The sequence below is a fragment of the Empidonax traillii genome, unplaced genomic scaffold (genome assembly GCF_003031625.1).
Source record: "Empidonax traillii isolate 1590-97213 ecotype Southwest subspecies unplaced genomic scaffold, ASM303162v1 scaffold91:size2966241, whole genome shotgun sequence".
Lineage (NCBI taxonomy): Eukaryota > Metazoa > Chordata > Aves > Passeriformes > Tyrannidae > Empidonax > Empidonax traillii.
Window position 1 is genome coordinate 2,135,601 of NW_020955284.1, and position 14,019 is coordinate 2,149,619.

Genomic DNA, 14,019 nt, shown 5'->3' on the forward strand with positions numbered 1-14,019 from the left:
GCAAACATGATGTACACAACCTGCAGTGTACAACAGAGCCAAGCAGTCACTTAAAAACACAAAACTATGAACTTAAACACTTCCCTCACTGGTGACCTTAAATCGTTTCTGTCAGAGAGGTTCAAGGATCATTTGCAAGAAATTTGACGCTGCTTGTGGTATCTCTTACCTGGACACTTCCTTATGAAGCAGAGACCAGGCAACACAAACACCCCGACGCCACATGCAACTTTGGGGCAAAGGAAGAGCGAAATAAGAACAAGAGCTTTGAAAAAACTCTTACCTTGTGTCCGCTGTGCTGGGACTTCTCTGCCACCAGAAACCGGACCATGGCCTCCCACCTGCCCAGGGTCTGGGGATCCCACGCCGTCACCACCAGGATCAGCTGCTTCGAGGGCATTTGCACGTGGTGGGCGGCAAACAGGGTCCCGTCCGCCCTCACCTTGAAGTCCAGGCTGTTGGTTTCATACCGAACTCCCTTGTTACCAGCACAGTTATTAAATTTTACTAGAACAGAGAGTAAGAGATGGAAGAAATGTGTGAGATTGGCGTGATAAGGAAAGCAATCAAATACAAGTTTCAGACATTTAATTTTCACTGATGTCTTCTATATCTCTAATAACCATCAAGGAAATGATTTAACTGTTTCTTCGACCTTTCAGGAGTGCTCTTGTGCTTTATCTCTGTTCCCCAGGGAAGGAGCTGTAAGCCATTTTTAAAGTATTTGATACAGTTTCATTAGATCTCAAACACAGCTGTTCCCCATTTCCACAAGTGGATTTCTCCCTTGTCGCCATTATCTTTTAAATTCAACTGGAGTCTATTACCCACACTGTGGGTACTTTTTTGCAGGAAATGTTCTCCATTTTCCTAACCCTTCAATAACCTACTTACCATATAGCCTATTTGCACATTCTTAACTGAAATTCAAAAGCCCATAACAATTCCATTATCAGAAATGTAAAAACAACAACAACAAAAAATTAAACATGGAAAAAAAATATTTAAACCATTTTGGAGCACCCATCTGTTGCTGGAACTGGACCCCCACCTTGAGCTACATTCCCACCCTGGCTGACCCCTCACATGTTACAGCTACTGTGAAGAGGAACTGTAAAACTGTGCTTCACAAACCATAATGTGTCATTTAAAAGCCTGCTCTGTCAGATCAAAGCTCCCCAGTCGCTGATATTTTTATTTTCCTCTTTTTTTTTGGTCAAAGTCATTCACAGACTAGTTTGAAAACTATTTTTATTGGCATTATGAAACATGTCACATACATTAGGACAGAAAACAAAAACTCTATTATATGACAAAATTGACAAATCTGATCGAAATTGAACCTGCAGCTAATAATACAGGAAACAAAACACTTTCTGCCATTCGAGTAATCCACAGGGCGGAACACACATGTGGTGAAGGAAAACATATTGTACCCGTAAAAACATCTCAAGTGAGTGAGAATGGATGTACAGCGTTCCAGCTCGGAGCGTTAGATGGTTCTCACGCTGCGGCTGCTGAGTGCTCAGCAGAGACGCTCCAGCCTGCCCCGAGACAAGGAAAAACCTGCTGGGCCAGGTCTGGTGAGGCTTCAGCAGGCACTTAATTCCTGCAGAAGAAGAGCTGGGCTGGACGGATCTTACCTAGGCTGGCTGTGGTGGGAGAAGGGATTCAGTGGTGGTTGAGGTACAACTCTCCCAGGAGTCCAGGTGAGAAGAGCTCCTGGACAGTTGTACCCCAACCATCCCTTTCCCCCTACACCACAACTGGCTCCTTTGCAGTGCTGCTTTGAGCTGAACCAAGGACTAATCTGTATTTAAATAAAAATCCAAGGGATGCCATAGTCTAAAGAAAAAAGCGGCCAGGAAATAGCTCAACCCACCCTGCTGCCAAAGCTCTCCCCAGCACCATCAAGTAGAAAGAAACGAGGAGCAAATTGTAGTGGAAGAACAGAAAATCCTTTCTTCTCCTTCACCAAACTGTACCCCTCACTAACCAGGGTGTGATCATGTCATGACTGTACATCTTACAAAGGCTTTCTATGCTGTGTGTTTATTTAGATCCCATTTGTACATTTTTATGTGTGTGGTGGGAAGTGTTATTACCTAATGCTGCAGCAACTGCTGGTCACAAACTGCAAATGCCACACATTGATTTGTAAAAAATAAGGTGGATGAAGTTATCGAGCATATAAAAAGCCTGAAGGCACTGGATGAGGTTAAACACACACGATTTGGTGGCACCTACAAGAATTGGGATGGCCTCGGAGACCTGTGAGGGGAGATCCCCCTTGCCCGTGGGACCGCCCTGCTGGGAGACTGCCTTCATCTCGCAGGAATTTCTGCAAATCTCCCCTGCATTCATAGCTGCAATAAATATGTGCGAACACATCAAGTGCTTCACTTCTAAAATGTTACTTATTTTCATCTCGATGCCATCAAAACTGTCGGAAACCTGGCACGAGAGCTGGTGCACTGCAGCACCCCTATGCAATGGCCACGAGCAACACAAGTTCCACCTCTACCTCCCGAAGTACCCACGTACCATACACGGGAAGACATGTGAAGAAGAGAGAAAGGAGTGATAAAGACTGCACATTAAAAACATCTCGGAGCTTACTTTGATTTTATTGAGATTGAAAGAAAGTCCTAACAGTGTACTAGTAGTCTGAGAGAAAAAAACCCCAACAACCTTCCTATATGTGTACGTGGTGAGTTCAGTATTCAAAGTACTTAAACATCTGCTTAAGACACAGCGCGTGGCTCCAATATGCTGCTCTGGTGTCATATGTCACTGTGCCGACTTTTATGCTCCATTATCTAAAAATGGCTACCTCGTAGACAAAGTCCCTCTGTGACTTGCTAATTACTTCCATTAGTTTAAAACAAACTTGACTAGAGACGGGGAAAATCCTGGGAGAAATTGTCTAATCTTTTTTTTGTTTTGTTTTGTTTTCAGACATGCACCGTCTCTGCTCCACATTGCTCCTCTCAGGTAGCACAGGTGGGTGAATACTCAGCAATGAATTAGCACAGCCAGCTCCTCTCCTAAGAGCCTTTAGGAACTGCAAGCACAGAAAGGCTTCAAGGACATGAGGATTTCACAGTGTTGAGTCACTCTGCATGGCAGCAACGGGGCCTTGGCTCACCTGGGCAGCTCTGCAGGGGATTCCAAACACACAGGGATGACCGTGCTCAGCTGCTGTCAGGCAGAGCTGCTGCTACTGCTCCGGTTATTGTTTATACACAGCAGAGAAAGCACAGGATAGCTGAGCTGCTCACACTTCCATCTCAGGGCTGCAAGGACGTGCCTTAGTGCTGGGTTGGCAGTGCTGGGTTAAAGTTGGACTCAACAATCTTGGAGATCTTTTATAACCTAAATGGTTCTGTGATTAGAAATCCTAAACCATTCTCCTTGCTGCTCTGTGAAAACTATTCCTTGGGATTTTACATGACTAGTGAGATGCACTGTTTGATACACACACACATATATATATATGAATGCACACAGATCCACATAATACACTATAAATATCTTATAAATAAATTCCTTATCTATACAAATTTATATATGAAATAATTTTCCCGGATATATGTGTATAGTGGGGGGGAAATCAACCTATTGTTCTGTAATAAATAACATAGTTTAAGGAAAGGAGACTTCATCCCTATTTTCCAGTTCCACCTCTTATCTCTACTCTTTGTTCTCATGGAGACTGAAATTAAAGTTTCATTCACCAGCAGACAACTTTTGCTTTTCTTTTTTTTCCTTTTCTCCTTTAGAAATCTCCAAGTCTACGTAATTTGCAGTTGATTCAACTCTTGACTTTCAAATAATGTAATAAATAAACAAACAAACATTGGCTGTGTTTACCAGACTTGGAACTCTCTGTGGACACAAATCAATCTCTCTTTGACCAGTTTGAAGCCTAAAGAACACTGCATGAATTTAACATTTAAAAGCTGCAGCATCAGTAATTAGGATTTCGGATAAACAGCAGAGTCACACATCTATCATTTTTACAGGATGGTAAAAAACCCCAACTTTTTTAAAACACGCTGGATAAAATGTTCAGTGATGCTTATCGAAAGCTTATGCTGAAAGCAGCATCTAACGCCTGATGAAAGAAAAACCAAGAAGGCACCCTCGTTAGCAGGCTTTTAGGTTTAACCCTTTACCCTCATCATTTTTAATTGCTTCTCTATGAAAGGAGGAAGTACAACAATTTGATACGTTTAAACAGGTACTGAGTGATGGGCAGGAAAGCTGCAGGAGTCTGCAGCAAACTGCTGGGCATCTGAGACAAAAAAAAAAATCTTATTTTTCTTCAAAAAAGACCCAGGGTGAAAAAAAATTCAACAGGTTTTGCATTGTTCTCTTTTATTATTTAGCTTGTTAAGCTGGCTGGACAGAGTCAAATGATCAAGTGAGGATCTTGAAAGATGTACGAACACACTGAACTTCCTTGCCCCCCAAATGTCTGAGAAATGTACTGAATTTAATGGGACTATAAATGGTATAAACCAAAGAATTCGCTTTTAGCCTTATCCTTCTGGATTCTCCTTTAACTTCTCCTAGTCCATTAAAAAGTGCCCCCTCTGGCAAGCTGCACAGGGTTGGAAGAGCAGGAGGGATAATACTCATTTATGAGGATGTACCCCCTGGCAGGACATCATCCCACAGTTCAGGATACGGGTCCCTTCAGGACTCTGTTCTTCACCATGGTTTGGAGGATTATTGCTGCAAAGATGTTTCTCTCCTGATGAACTTAAAAGCAGCAAATGCACACCACCATTTCCAGCAGGATCCATCTGCTTTTCAAGCTGTGTCTCTTGACCAGCTCCCCTGCACCCAGCGCACCGGGATAAACCTAAGCTGCCAAATCCACCCCTCCTGTGAACACCATTAAGGTGAGCACGGCTTAGCTGTGACCTTTGGAAATTTCAGATGTCTGGGTAACCTGCAGAGTCCTCAGCACGTACAGAAATGTCCCTTTTGTGTGATCACGAGCAAATCACTTGTATTCCTGCCCTGGCGCTTCTGGCCCAGTGCTCCCAAATGCCTGCACTCATCCAACTCCTCCAGCCTCTGCAGGGGGTTCAGTCCTGGCCAGCATTCCCCTGCATGTCCTCACATCAGAAATTAAAAAACCCAAACGTGTCCTTAGTGGATGGGAACCTGTTGTCTAAGAACAGGCACAAAACCATTCCGTTAACCACAAAAATGCACCCCATGAGCACATCACAGCCTCACAAAGTGATTTCTCCATTAAGTGCTAATGGGAAGCAGAGCTCGCTGTGCCTTGTTGGAAAGCTGCATTTATTTGACAAAGTAAGTGCGTAGCATAAAATTTTACACAGCCACATTTTCGAGGCGCCTTTCTTTATGTTCACGCAATCCCCTCTGTGATTCTGTGAGAAAACTGCTTTATAGCAGTGGGAACCAAGTGTAGTTGAGTGAATTCCCTGTGGCCACATTGGAAACCTCGAGCAAAGCTGGGATGTGAGCCCTGAAATTCAAACTGCCAGCTGACACTGCCTCCATCGCCCACATACAAGGGACAAAAATTATAAATGGGGAAAACAGACCTTCACAGGCACTTCAAAAAGCAAACAGAGGCAGATCTTTATCCCTACAAACTGCTGTATATTTCCAAATCAGTGCCAGACAAAAAAAAAAAAAAATTAGGGAATGTCACACAACTTATTATTGCAATTGCCGTGTGACATGGAGTCCCATGAACAAACATAAATCCATGGTGGAATTCTGTGACTAAAATATCTTGTCTGCAAAAGGGAAACGCTGAAAGGGAGGCAAGAAGGTTTTCACAGACTCATGGAATCATTAAGGTTGGAAATGATCATTGAGTCTAACAATTAATCTAACACTGCCTGGCCCACCACTAAACCACGTCCCCAAGTACCACGTCTACATGTTATTTGAACACCTCCATGGATGGTGATTCCATCACTTCCCTGGGCCGCCTGTTCCCATGCTTGACAGCCCTGTCAGTGAAGAAATTTTTCCTTATATCCAATCTAAACCTCCTCTGATGCAACTTTAGGCCGTTCTCTCTTGTCCTACCTTTTCCTATTTTGTTTCTCTTGTATTAAAATGATGGATGTGGCCAGGTACCACAGGCATTTTGACCCCTCTGAAAGAACTCAGAGACGTTGCTGTTTCAAGTGTTTTGTGGAAATTAAAACTGACTTGAGCCATCACACTTACACACAATGCTACATAAGTCCAGAGTCCTGTTTCTATCCCACTCTTGCTTACAGTAAATCCCCTACTATCACACAATACACAACCAGATTTGCTTCCTGCAGTTAATAAAATGCTCAGAGCCCTTCTTCTTCTGTACAAGAAAAACAACACATAAATAGGAAAAAAAGGATGGCTGTAAAACCTGATGGAGACAATGTGTAATTTTCATCCTCCCATTACTAACTTTATAGGTTACATTTTCAACCACGTCCTCATAAAAGATATCACACTAATAAACTCTTAGTGTCTTTATTTAATATTTATAGCACCGTAGGAGAACCAAACTCCTCTGGTAAAAGGTAGAACCAGCAATTCAAACAGCTGCTTCAGAGACTAATAAACACATCTCTAGTGATGGAGTTTAAGAATACACAGCTTAAAAAAAATGCTCTGATACAAAAACCTGTTGGAAATAAATGGATGTAATGTTGGTTGGTATATGAATGTATATAAAAATGTGCACGTTCACATCCTTGGCATTGATTATTCATTAAGTGTTCTTGGAGTAAAATACAAAAATAATGAATGAGTTTGAAGAACTAATGAACTGCCCCACAGTCTATCATCTCCTGAAAACATTTAGCATGATTTAGCATGTTCTTAATGTTATTTTCTTGCAATTAATGGCACAAGAATCTGTTGCAATTTTACCCATTTCTCATATCTCAGGTCAATGTGAAACATTACATCCAATTTTCCAGTGCATTATTTATGATCTCTAAGCTATGACTGCTAATATTTGCCTTGCTGGAATAATAGTAAATTACCATAACAATTTACCATATGTAATTATGTTAAACAAAATCTTTCTTTATTTATCTTCTTGTAATCTTCAGTTACAGTGAATCCTCCTATTTGGAATCTGCAGTAATACAACATCCACGACATCCCCAACCCATTACATGCTTGTTAGAAATCGCTCCATGTGCAAGTCAACTTGTGACACCTCAGAACTGGCAAACGAGCAGCAATCAATCTCCAGCAGAAACCAAGACAGATTTCAAAGGGCACACGGAAGTATTTTACTTTTAAAAGCACATTTTGAATTTCCCCTCTTTAAATTCCAAAGTTCAACCCCCTCCACGATCAAATTATCCATGTAGGTTTTAGGCTCACACTAGTGAACTCCTGACTGCCTCGTGTTCATCTGCAGCTGTTTTGCCTCCACAAAGCCAGGGCTGTAGGTTTTATGGGGAAAATGGCAAACCTTGTTCATGCATGAGTCATTCATTTCAAAAAAATATTTCTGTGGGCTTGATGGAGCTACATGGGAAAGTCATCTTTTCATTTCCAGAGCCACCTAAATGCTTTTGACACCTTTTCCAGCTTTATATTCCCTTTTATCAGCTCTTGCTTACACAGAGTTTCTGTTTCCACGGCCAGATGAAAAGAAAAGGAACAATACATTTCAATGGACTGAAATAGGAATCCTTTCAAAAGTCATTCTCTCACCTATACAGTCAGCCAGTAGCAATGAGGAGTTGAGAGTATATTAAAAAAAGATCTAAATTCCATGCAAACAAACTCAAACCAGCCCTACAGTAAACAAAACCCAATTCCCAGACACTGACTGCCTCCTTCATATCCCCACCTGTGCTATTTTTCATTTACTGGAAGCCAATTCAACTAAAATACATGTTTTTAAGGAAGAAAAAATGAAGAAGTACGTTTCACTCTTGGTTTGGAATTGGAGGGGAGTACAGACCCCTGGAGAGAAGGACTGTAGAACATGATAGAAAAGATGAATCACTCTGGCAACAGCCAGCCAGCCATTAATTTTCAGCAAGCCAGGAGTTGGTCCAATTAAACCAGGCTCCTTTCTCTACATTAACATGCTTTACTCAGTTTTTTTCTGAAGCTAAAACATCAGCTTGAGACCCCAAAGGCTTTTCTATTTAGGATCAATCAATCTACCTTGCTGCACTGTAAAACATACACTGTCAGCTCTGAGGCGAGCTCAAAAAAAAAGAGCAACAGTAGAAAAATTTGATAAATCGACATGTTCTGGCAGTTAGTAGAAGGATTCTTCCTACACTGTCACTTATTTTTATCTGATTAGAAACATGTATTAGTAAAGGGAATATTCCCTTCTATTCTCGTCCTGGTATATAGCATTGGGTAAAGAGGAGTCTTTTTATCCCTGGTTTTCTACATCCAAGCCAGAAGCTTCCTACCACAAAGGCACAGAGATATTACCCAGATTTCAAAGGGCAGCAAGTTTCAACTGGATTTGCAGGATGTGCACTCACATTCAAGCATTTTCTTTAGCACAGGAACATGATCCTGCATCTATTGGTGCTCATGTTAAAGACATTTTTCACTGCTTTTCACGTTTTCATGCTCAGGGCTTTACTGTGGGTGTGCAACCTCACCTCCGGGTTTCCAGCATCTGCTTTGGCAAGGAATGCTTTATTCTGGATTTCATTGCCCATTTGAGATCCACTTACTCTTCCTCAACCCTACTGAGACATTTCAGGAATGGTTAACTAATCCATGAGCCAGGCACTGATGACAGAGGCTGTAAGAAGGACACTTACATGGTCTGAAGTCCTCTGCAGAGAGGCACTCTGGGCAGGGCTAACTGTGAGGGTTGCCCCTTTCTTTGGTAAATGCCAGAGTAACTCCATGCTGTTCCCAGCAGACATTTTTATCTTTGGACAAAAAGCTGTCCTAGTAGTTTCAGTATGACAGTCCTCCTCTGTTTTCAACAGCAGTGTAGACTGAAAGCCACTGGGATGTGCAGCTGATGTTGCAGCTTCAGATTACAAGGTGAATAAAGAGAGTTTGGCCTGTGTAATCCTGGGAATACCAACTGCACCACACGTTTCGGCAGATACTGAGCTTTTATGGGCTTTTATGTTCTCTGCTCTTCTTTAAACTCCATGTGTCTGCAGGATAGTACTGAGATTCACTGTGGCACTAATGAGATCATTTTACAATTAAAGGCTAAGTAGAAACAAACCTCTCACCACTCTACAGGAGAGTTTGGGTTCTCTGATTAAGCAGCAGTAAATAAACCCTTTTCACTCTCCGTCCTGGTGCATGGGCTTTCTATGATTTACTCTACAAACAAGATGGACTGATTGACCCCATGGATTAATCAATGAGTTTCTCAGCTTCAGAGCAAAGTGCAAGTTGTGGGAGTTACCTGCAGCAGGATATGTTCTAATTATTATTACCAGCACAGAGTACATAAATCCCAAGGCGCTTTATTGGGAGGTTTTACTCTTAGCACTAATGATTTCCACAACCCTCTCATGTTTGTCAAACTACCTACGTGGGAAAAGATTCCAAACACCACTATGCATTTCTTGAGGAAAAACTGCAGGTTGTATGGTGGCTTGGGGTGATAATTACAAAGGGAGGAGCCCGGGTAATGGTAGGGCAATCTCTAGGTTATAACAGCTGCCCACCCATCGTACCTTCATCCCTGGAAGAAGCTCTTGGGAGGCTGAGGCTGTATTGGAGGGAAACCCCATGTGATGCATTAAACACTCCCAGGGAGAGCAGAGAGCCCAGCCCTGCTGGTACCAGGAACATCCTGACACTGGGAAGCAGTGGTGGGAAGTGGGAAGGACACACAGCTCGTGCACAACCACCCCCCACCAGCTCCCACCTGCCCCAGCAACAGTGACCTGGCAGCCCTGGGGCTTTTCCTCTCTGTCACAGATCTCTATTCAGCTTTCCAGAATTATATTTGAAAGAAATGGGGAGATGCGGGAAGATTTTTAGTGAGGAAAAAAAACAAAAGTGAACAGAGGCCAGTCGCAGCCTTGGAAAATAAGTTGAAAGAGATGCTCCAACCGCAGCCGTGTCAGACAGCCTCGGGCTGCTCTCTCCTCACACTCTTCAAACAAACAAACTCTCAACACCTCGAAACAGAGGCCGCACATGTCAGGGGGAAAAAAAAAATATCAGACACACCAGTGAAGACACTGAACTCCTTGTGGATTTGGCTTGTGTGTAAACACCGACAGCTTTGGGTTTGGGTGTTCTCATCTCCCTCAGCCTGGCTTAGGTGTGAAGATATGCTGGTCCAGGGAGTCAGATCAGAGTGCATGAAATGAATAGATGTTTCAGGCAAGAATATTAGAAAAAGAAGACTTTGTTAACTGGAAGAATCAAGGCAGAGTAGCTATATTTAACTTGCAGCTGCTGTGCACCTCTGCTCTTCTGCCTGCACAAATAACAGCTGCAGTCCTTTACCTTCATCTGTAACCTACACAAGTCTGCAGGTTTCAAGAGAAATAAATAATATGTAGAATAAAACACTGCTTGGTACCTGATGGTCTCAAGTGCTTTGACATTTGGAGAAATTCAAAGAGTATTATTTACAGAGGGAGGATCCAGATTCTGATTCTGGCACTTGGTCAGAGGGAGCAGGATGAGAAAAAGTGGCCTCGATGCCCAAACTGTATTTGAGTGGGTAACAAACACTGGGCACGTTGAGAGATGGCAGGGCTGTACAGCTGCAGAGAGCCAGAGCATCCTGCCCTGGAGCTGGGCTCCAGTGTCCACAGATTCCACAGGAAATTCACCCACAGAGCAGGAAATTAACTGGAAAAGCAAAATCACAATAAAACACAGATCCACATGATCTGGTGGAGGTCATCACTGAACCCAAATGAACCTCCTGGCCCCTGCAGCCACCTTGGAACAGACCTTGTGCATTCCCGCAGCCATGGAGCTCAGCTGCTGCTGGAGTCATAGGGATGAGATTTAATGTAACTTCCCCTTTCCTCTTTCACATTCACCCCCTCTGCCCCTTCTTACTACCACAGTGTCCAAGAGAAAGGCAATCCTCCCCTTGCCTGAAGAACAACTTCAGGATTCAACAACCAACCTTAAATTTCATGAAGCACTTTTGCAGGGCTCAGTCCCTTCAATTAAAACCGAGAGAGACTGAAGCCAGTAAATTAGAGAACGTGACAAATGCAGCACAAAGCACTGAAGATCCCAGAAGGTATCAAATTTAGTGTTAAAGTAAAGAAACAATAGGGAAGTCCAAGACATTTCAGAGTGTAGTGAATCAAATTAAATTGCCTGAAATTCCACATGGAATACATTTGACAAATTTCTTTCCCCCTCTTCAGCTTTCTGTTTGAGATGAACTGTCGTCTGGCAGCTTCAAACGTCTGGCACAGCTTCAGCTTCAGTTTGCTGGGGCTGAATCCAAACACGAACCTGAACTTTACCAGTTCTGCTCTTTTTGTAAACATACTTGCTGTGGCTGCCAAATGCTTTCCAAAAGCACACAAAACCCAGAATCCAAAAGGAAAATATTGTCTTGCCGCAATGAAATTTGCATTTTGCCACCCATGGGCAGCATCTCGCCCGCAGAGCCGACGGTCGGGCAGAGCCCACCTTGCCCTGTGTTTCCACACCCACTCTGAAAGGGGACAACGAGTGGGGAGTTGCTGTGGGAGGGACGTGTCTCTCGTTCACCCAGCACAAGCCCATCCCACAGCACTCCAGCCCCGCCAGCGCCAGTGCCACTTCTTCCCCCAGGGCTGCACGGGCAGCTAATAACACAACAATTAGCAGCAGGATTCCTCAGACGTGCTGGATAAGACAAGCAGTAAAATGTCATTACACACGTGTCACTGATAGCGAAGACCAGTTTAGATTCCCCCAGTGAGTAGTCTCAGAACGAATTCATTTTAAGGTAGGGAACTTCAGCAGCGGAAGAGACGGATATAAAGAGGGTTATGATCAAATTGCTCCTGAGAGCAGATAGCATCAGCCTGGATATATCAGATTTTTTTTCTCCACTTTGCTTTTAAAACGTAATTGGTTTTGCAAAAGGCTTACAACAACGCACGCTTCTTTGACACAGAGTGCCATTCTTCACCAGCAGCATCCCACTACCTGCGTGATTCTCTTGTATAAATTCTTTCTTCCTCCATTTTAAAGCTTTTTAAAACTCTCAAGCTCCATAAACTCTCCAGCTGCAGACAGCTAAACCAGGATGGCTAAACTGAGCCCACCTTTAGGCTGAAGAGCAGCAAATGACAGAGGTGTGTGAGTTCTGGCACCAGGCAGGTACTGTTAGCAAAGCATATTTTATTGTCCACAAAGTCTCGGCCTCACCTCTGAGTGCCACATGGAGTTCCACCACTGCCTAAAATAGGCAACATCTGGTTCATATAAACTCTGATTTACTGCATGTCTTCGCTCCTCTTGGGTTTTAATTACGAGTAGATCTTGTAACTATTATATTTGTATTTGTTTTATCCATCTAGATGTTTTTCTACACTATTAACTACAAACTGAAAGCTCGTTCTAAAAATAGTACAAAAATATACTTAAAAATATGCACATGGTCTTTATTAAGGAAATCCCTATACTGAATTTTTAGATGAAGTAAAAACACCACTGAAACCACTGATTAGCAAGTAAGCCTTTACCTAATTTAGTATGAGGTTAAAGAAGTTGTTTTCTATTACAATAAAACCCTAAAGAAAACAGAGTACAGAATTGACTGCTGCCCCCCATCCTAACCAGTGTGGTGGCAGATATAAATCCCTCATTACTGTACCACTGACTGCTCTCAAGGGCTTTTTTGGGGGTGTTGAGACAATTCCAGTGGTCAGGTGTCCTCATTTTAAAACACCTCTCTTCTTCAGCAGACAAGACAGAACCAGACTGTACCTAAAGAATAGAACATTTTTTTCTCCCCTGGGTAAGAGTAATACAATCAGGAATGCAATCACTGGAAGCCTTCCTCCTGAGACCTTTTTTTTGTCTACGCTTTTTTATTTTTTTCACCCCTAATGAAACTCTTGATTTTTCAGGGAATAAGTTGATTTAGAAGTGACTTTTTAATTTGTATGGTTGAATAACTACCACCACAACAGAGCATACAGTGCAATAAATAAATACCTCTTGCAAACTTCAGAACTCTCTTCCTGGCGTCATCCATCATAACCAATATTGTTAAAAACAAGGGATGTGACAAACGCAACCAACCTTTCTCCCTCATCTTACAAAAAGACAAACTATTTCTTCAAATGTCCTAATGTTGCTATTAAATGATGAGTCTTCTGAAAACGCTTAGTGGCTGTTCACAACACCCTCCAGGAGCAGATGTCATCTCCACAAGCCCAACACACTGAGTGGGCAGCTCAGGTCCAAGCACTGAGGCAGAATCCTGTCCTAGTCATGGCACAGAAGTTTTAGGAATACGATGGAAAACAGAAATTGCCCCAGATGTCTGAACTGCTGAAATTTGGAAAGCAAAGAGGGCCAATAGCTGAGTTTTCCCTCCCCCAGCGTCAGCACACAGCATGACTTGTGCGCTGAACCATCTGCAGGCCAACAAACCCTCCAGGTAGAGAAATAAGAATGTAAGAAGTATCTTGGCTCTGTATCTGCTTTTTAATTAAAAAGTTTTGCATGTAAACAGATACCTTCTCTTCTCCCAAATCCACACTGACATCCACTACTCATCATTCTGAAACAATTGCTGGGGGAAACATGATTAAAAAATACCATATTCCATGGAAGTGTTCTTAGACTGCCCATCATTGTGCCGTCTGGTCCCCTTTCACACCAGCTCAGCTGTGAGAGTTTTAAGCTGAAATCAAAAAGTCAGGCCATTTAAAGACATAAAAGTCAGTTATGAGGTTGCAATTTTATTTTTCACTTATTGATTGATGGGTTGAAAAGGAAACATTGACTGGCTGATATCTTCTAAAGGTTAAACAAGTGTGATGAATGGTATCAGAGAAAGCCCTACCAAACCCTGATTCC

General features: G+C 42.6%; 1 protein-coding gene across 1 annotated transcript in view; it reads right to left on the reverse strand.

Moving 5' to 3' along the window:
* The window catches only part of CDH4 (cadherin 4), a 421,930-nt gene that overhangs the window by 170,924 nt on the left and 236,987 nt on the right, over window positions 1-14,019 (reverse strand). The window contains exon 3 of the mRNA XM_027881637.1: window positions 284-507. Within this exon, the coding sequence (XP_027737438.1) occupies window positions 284-507 (224 nt within the window). The remainder of the gene's footprint in view (window positions 1-283; window positions 508-14,019) is intronic.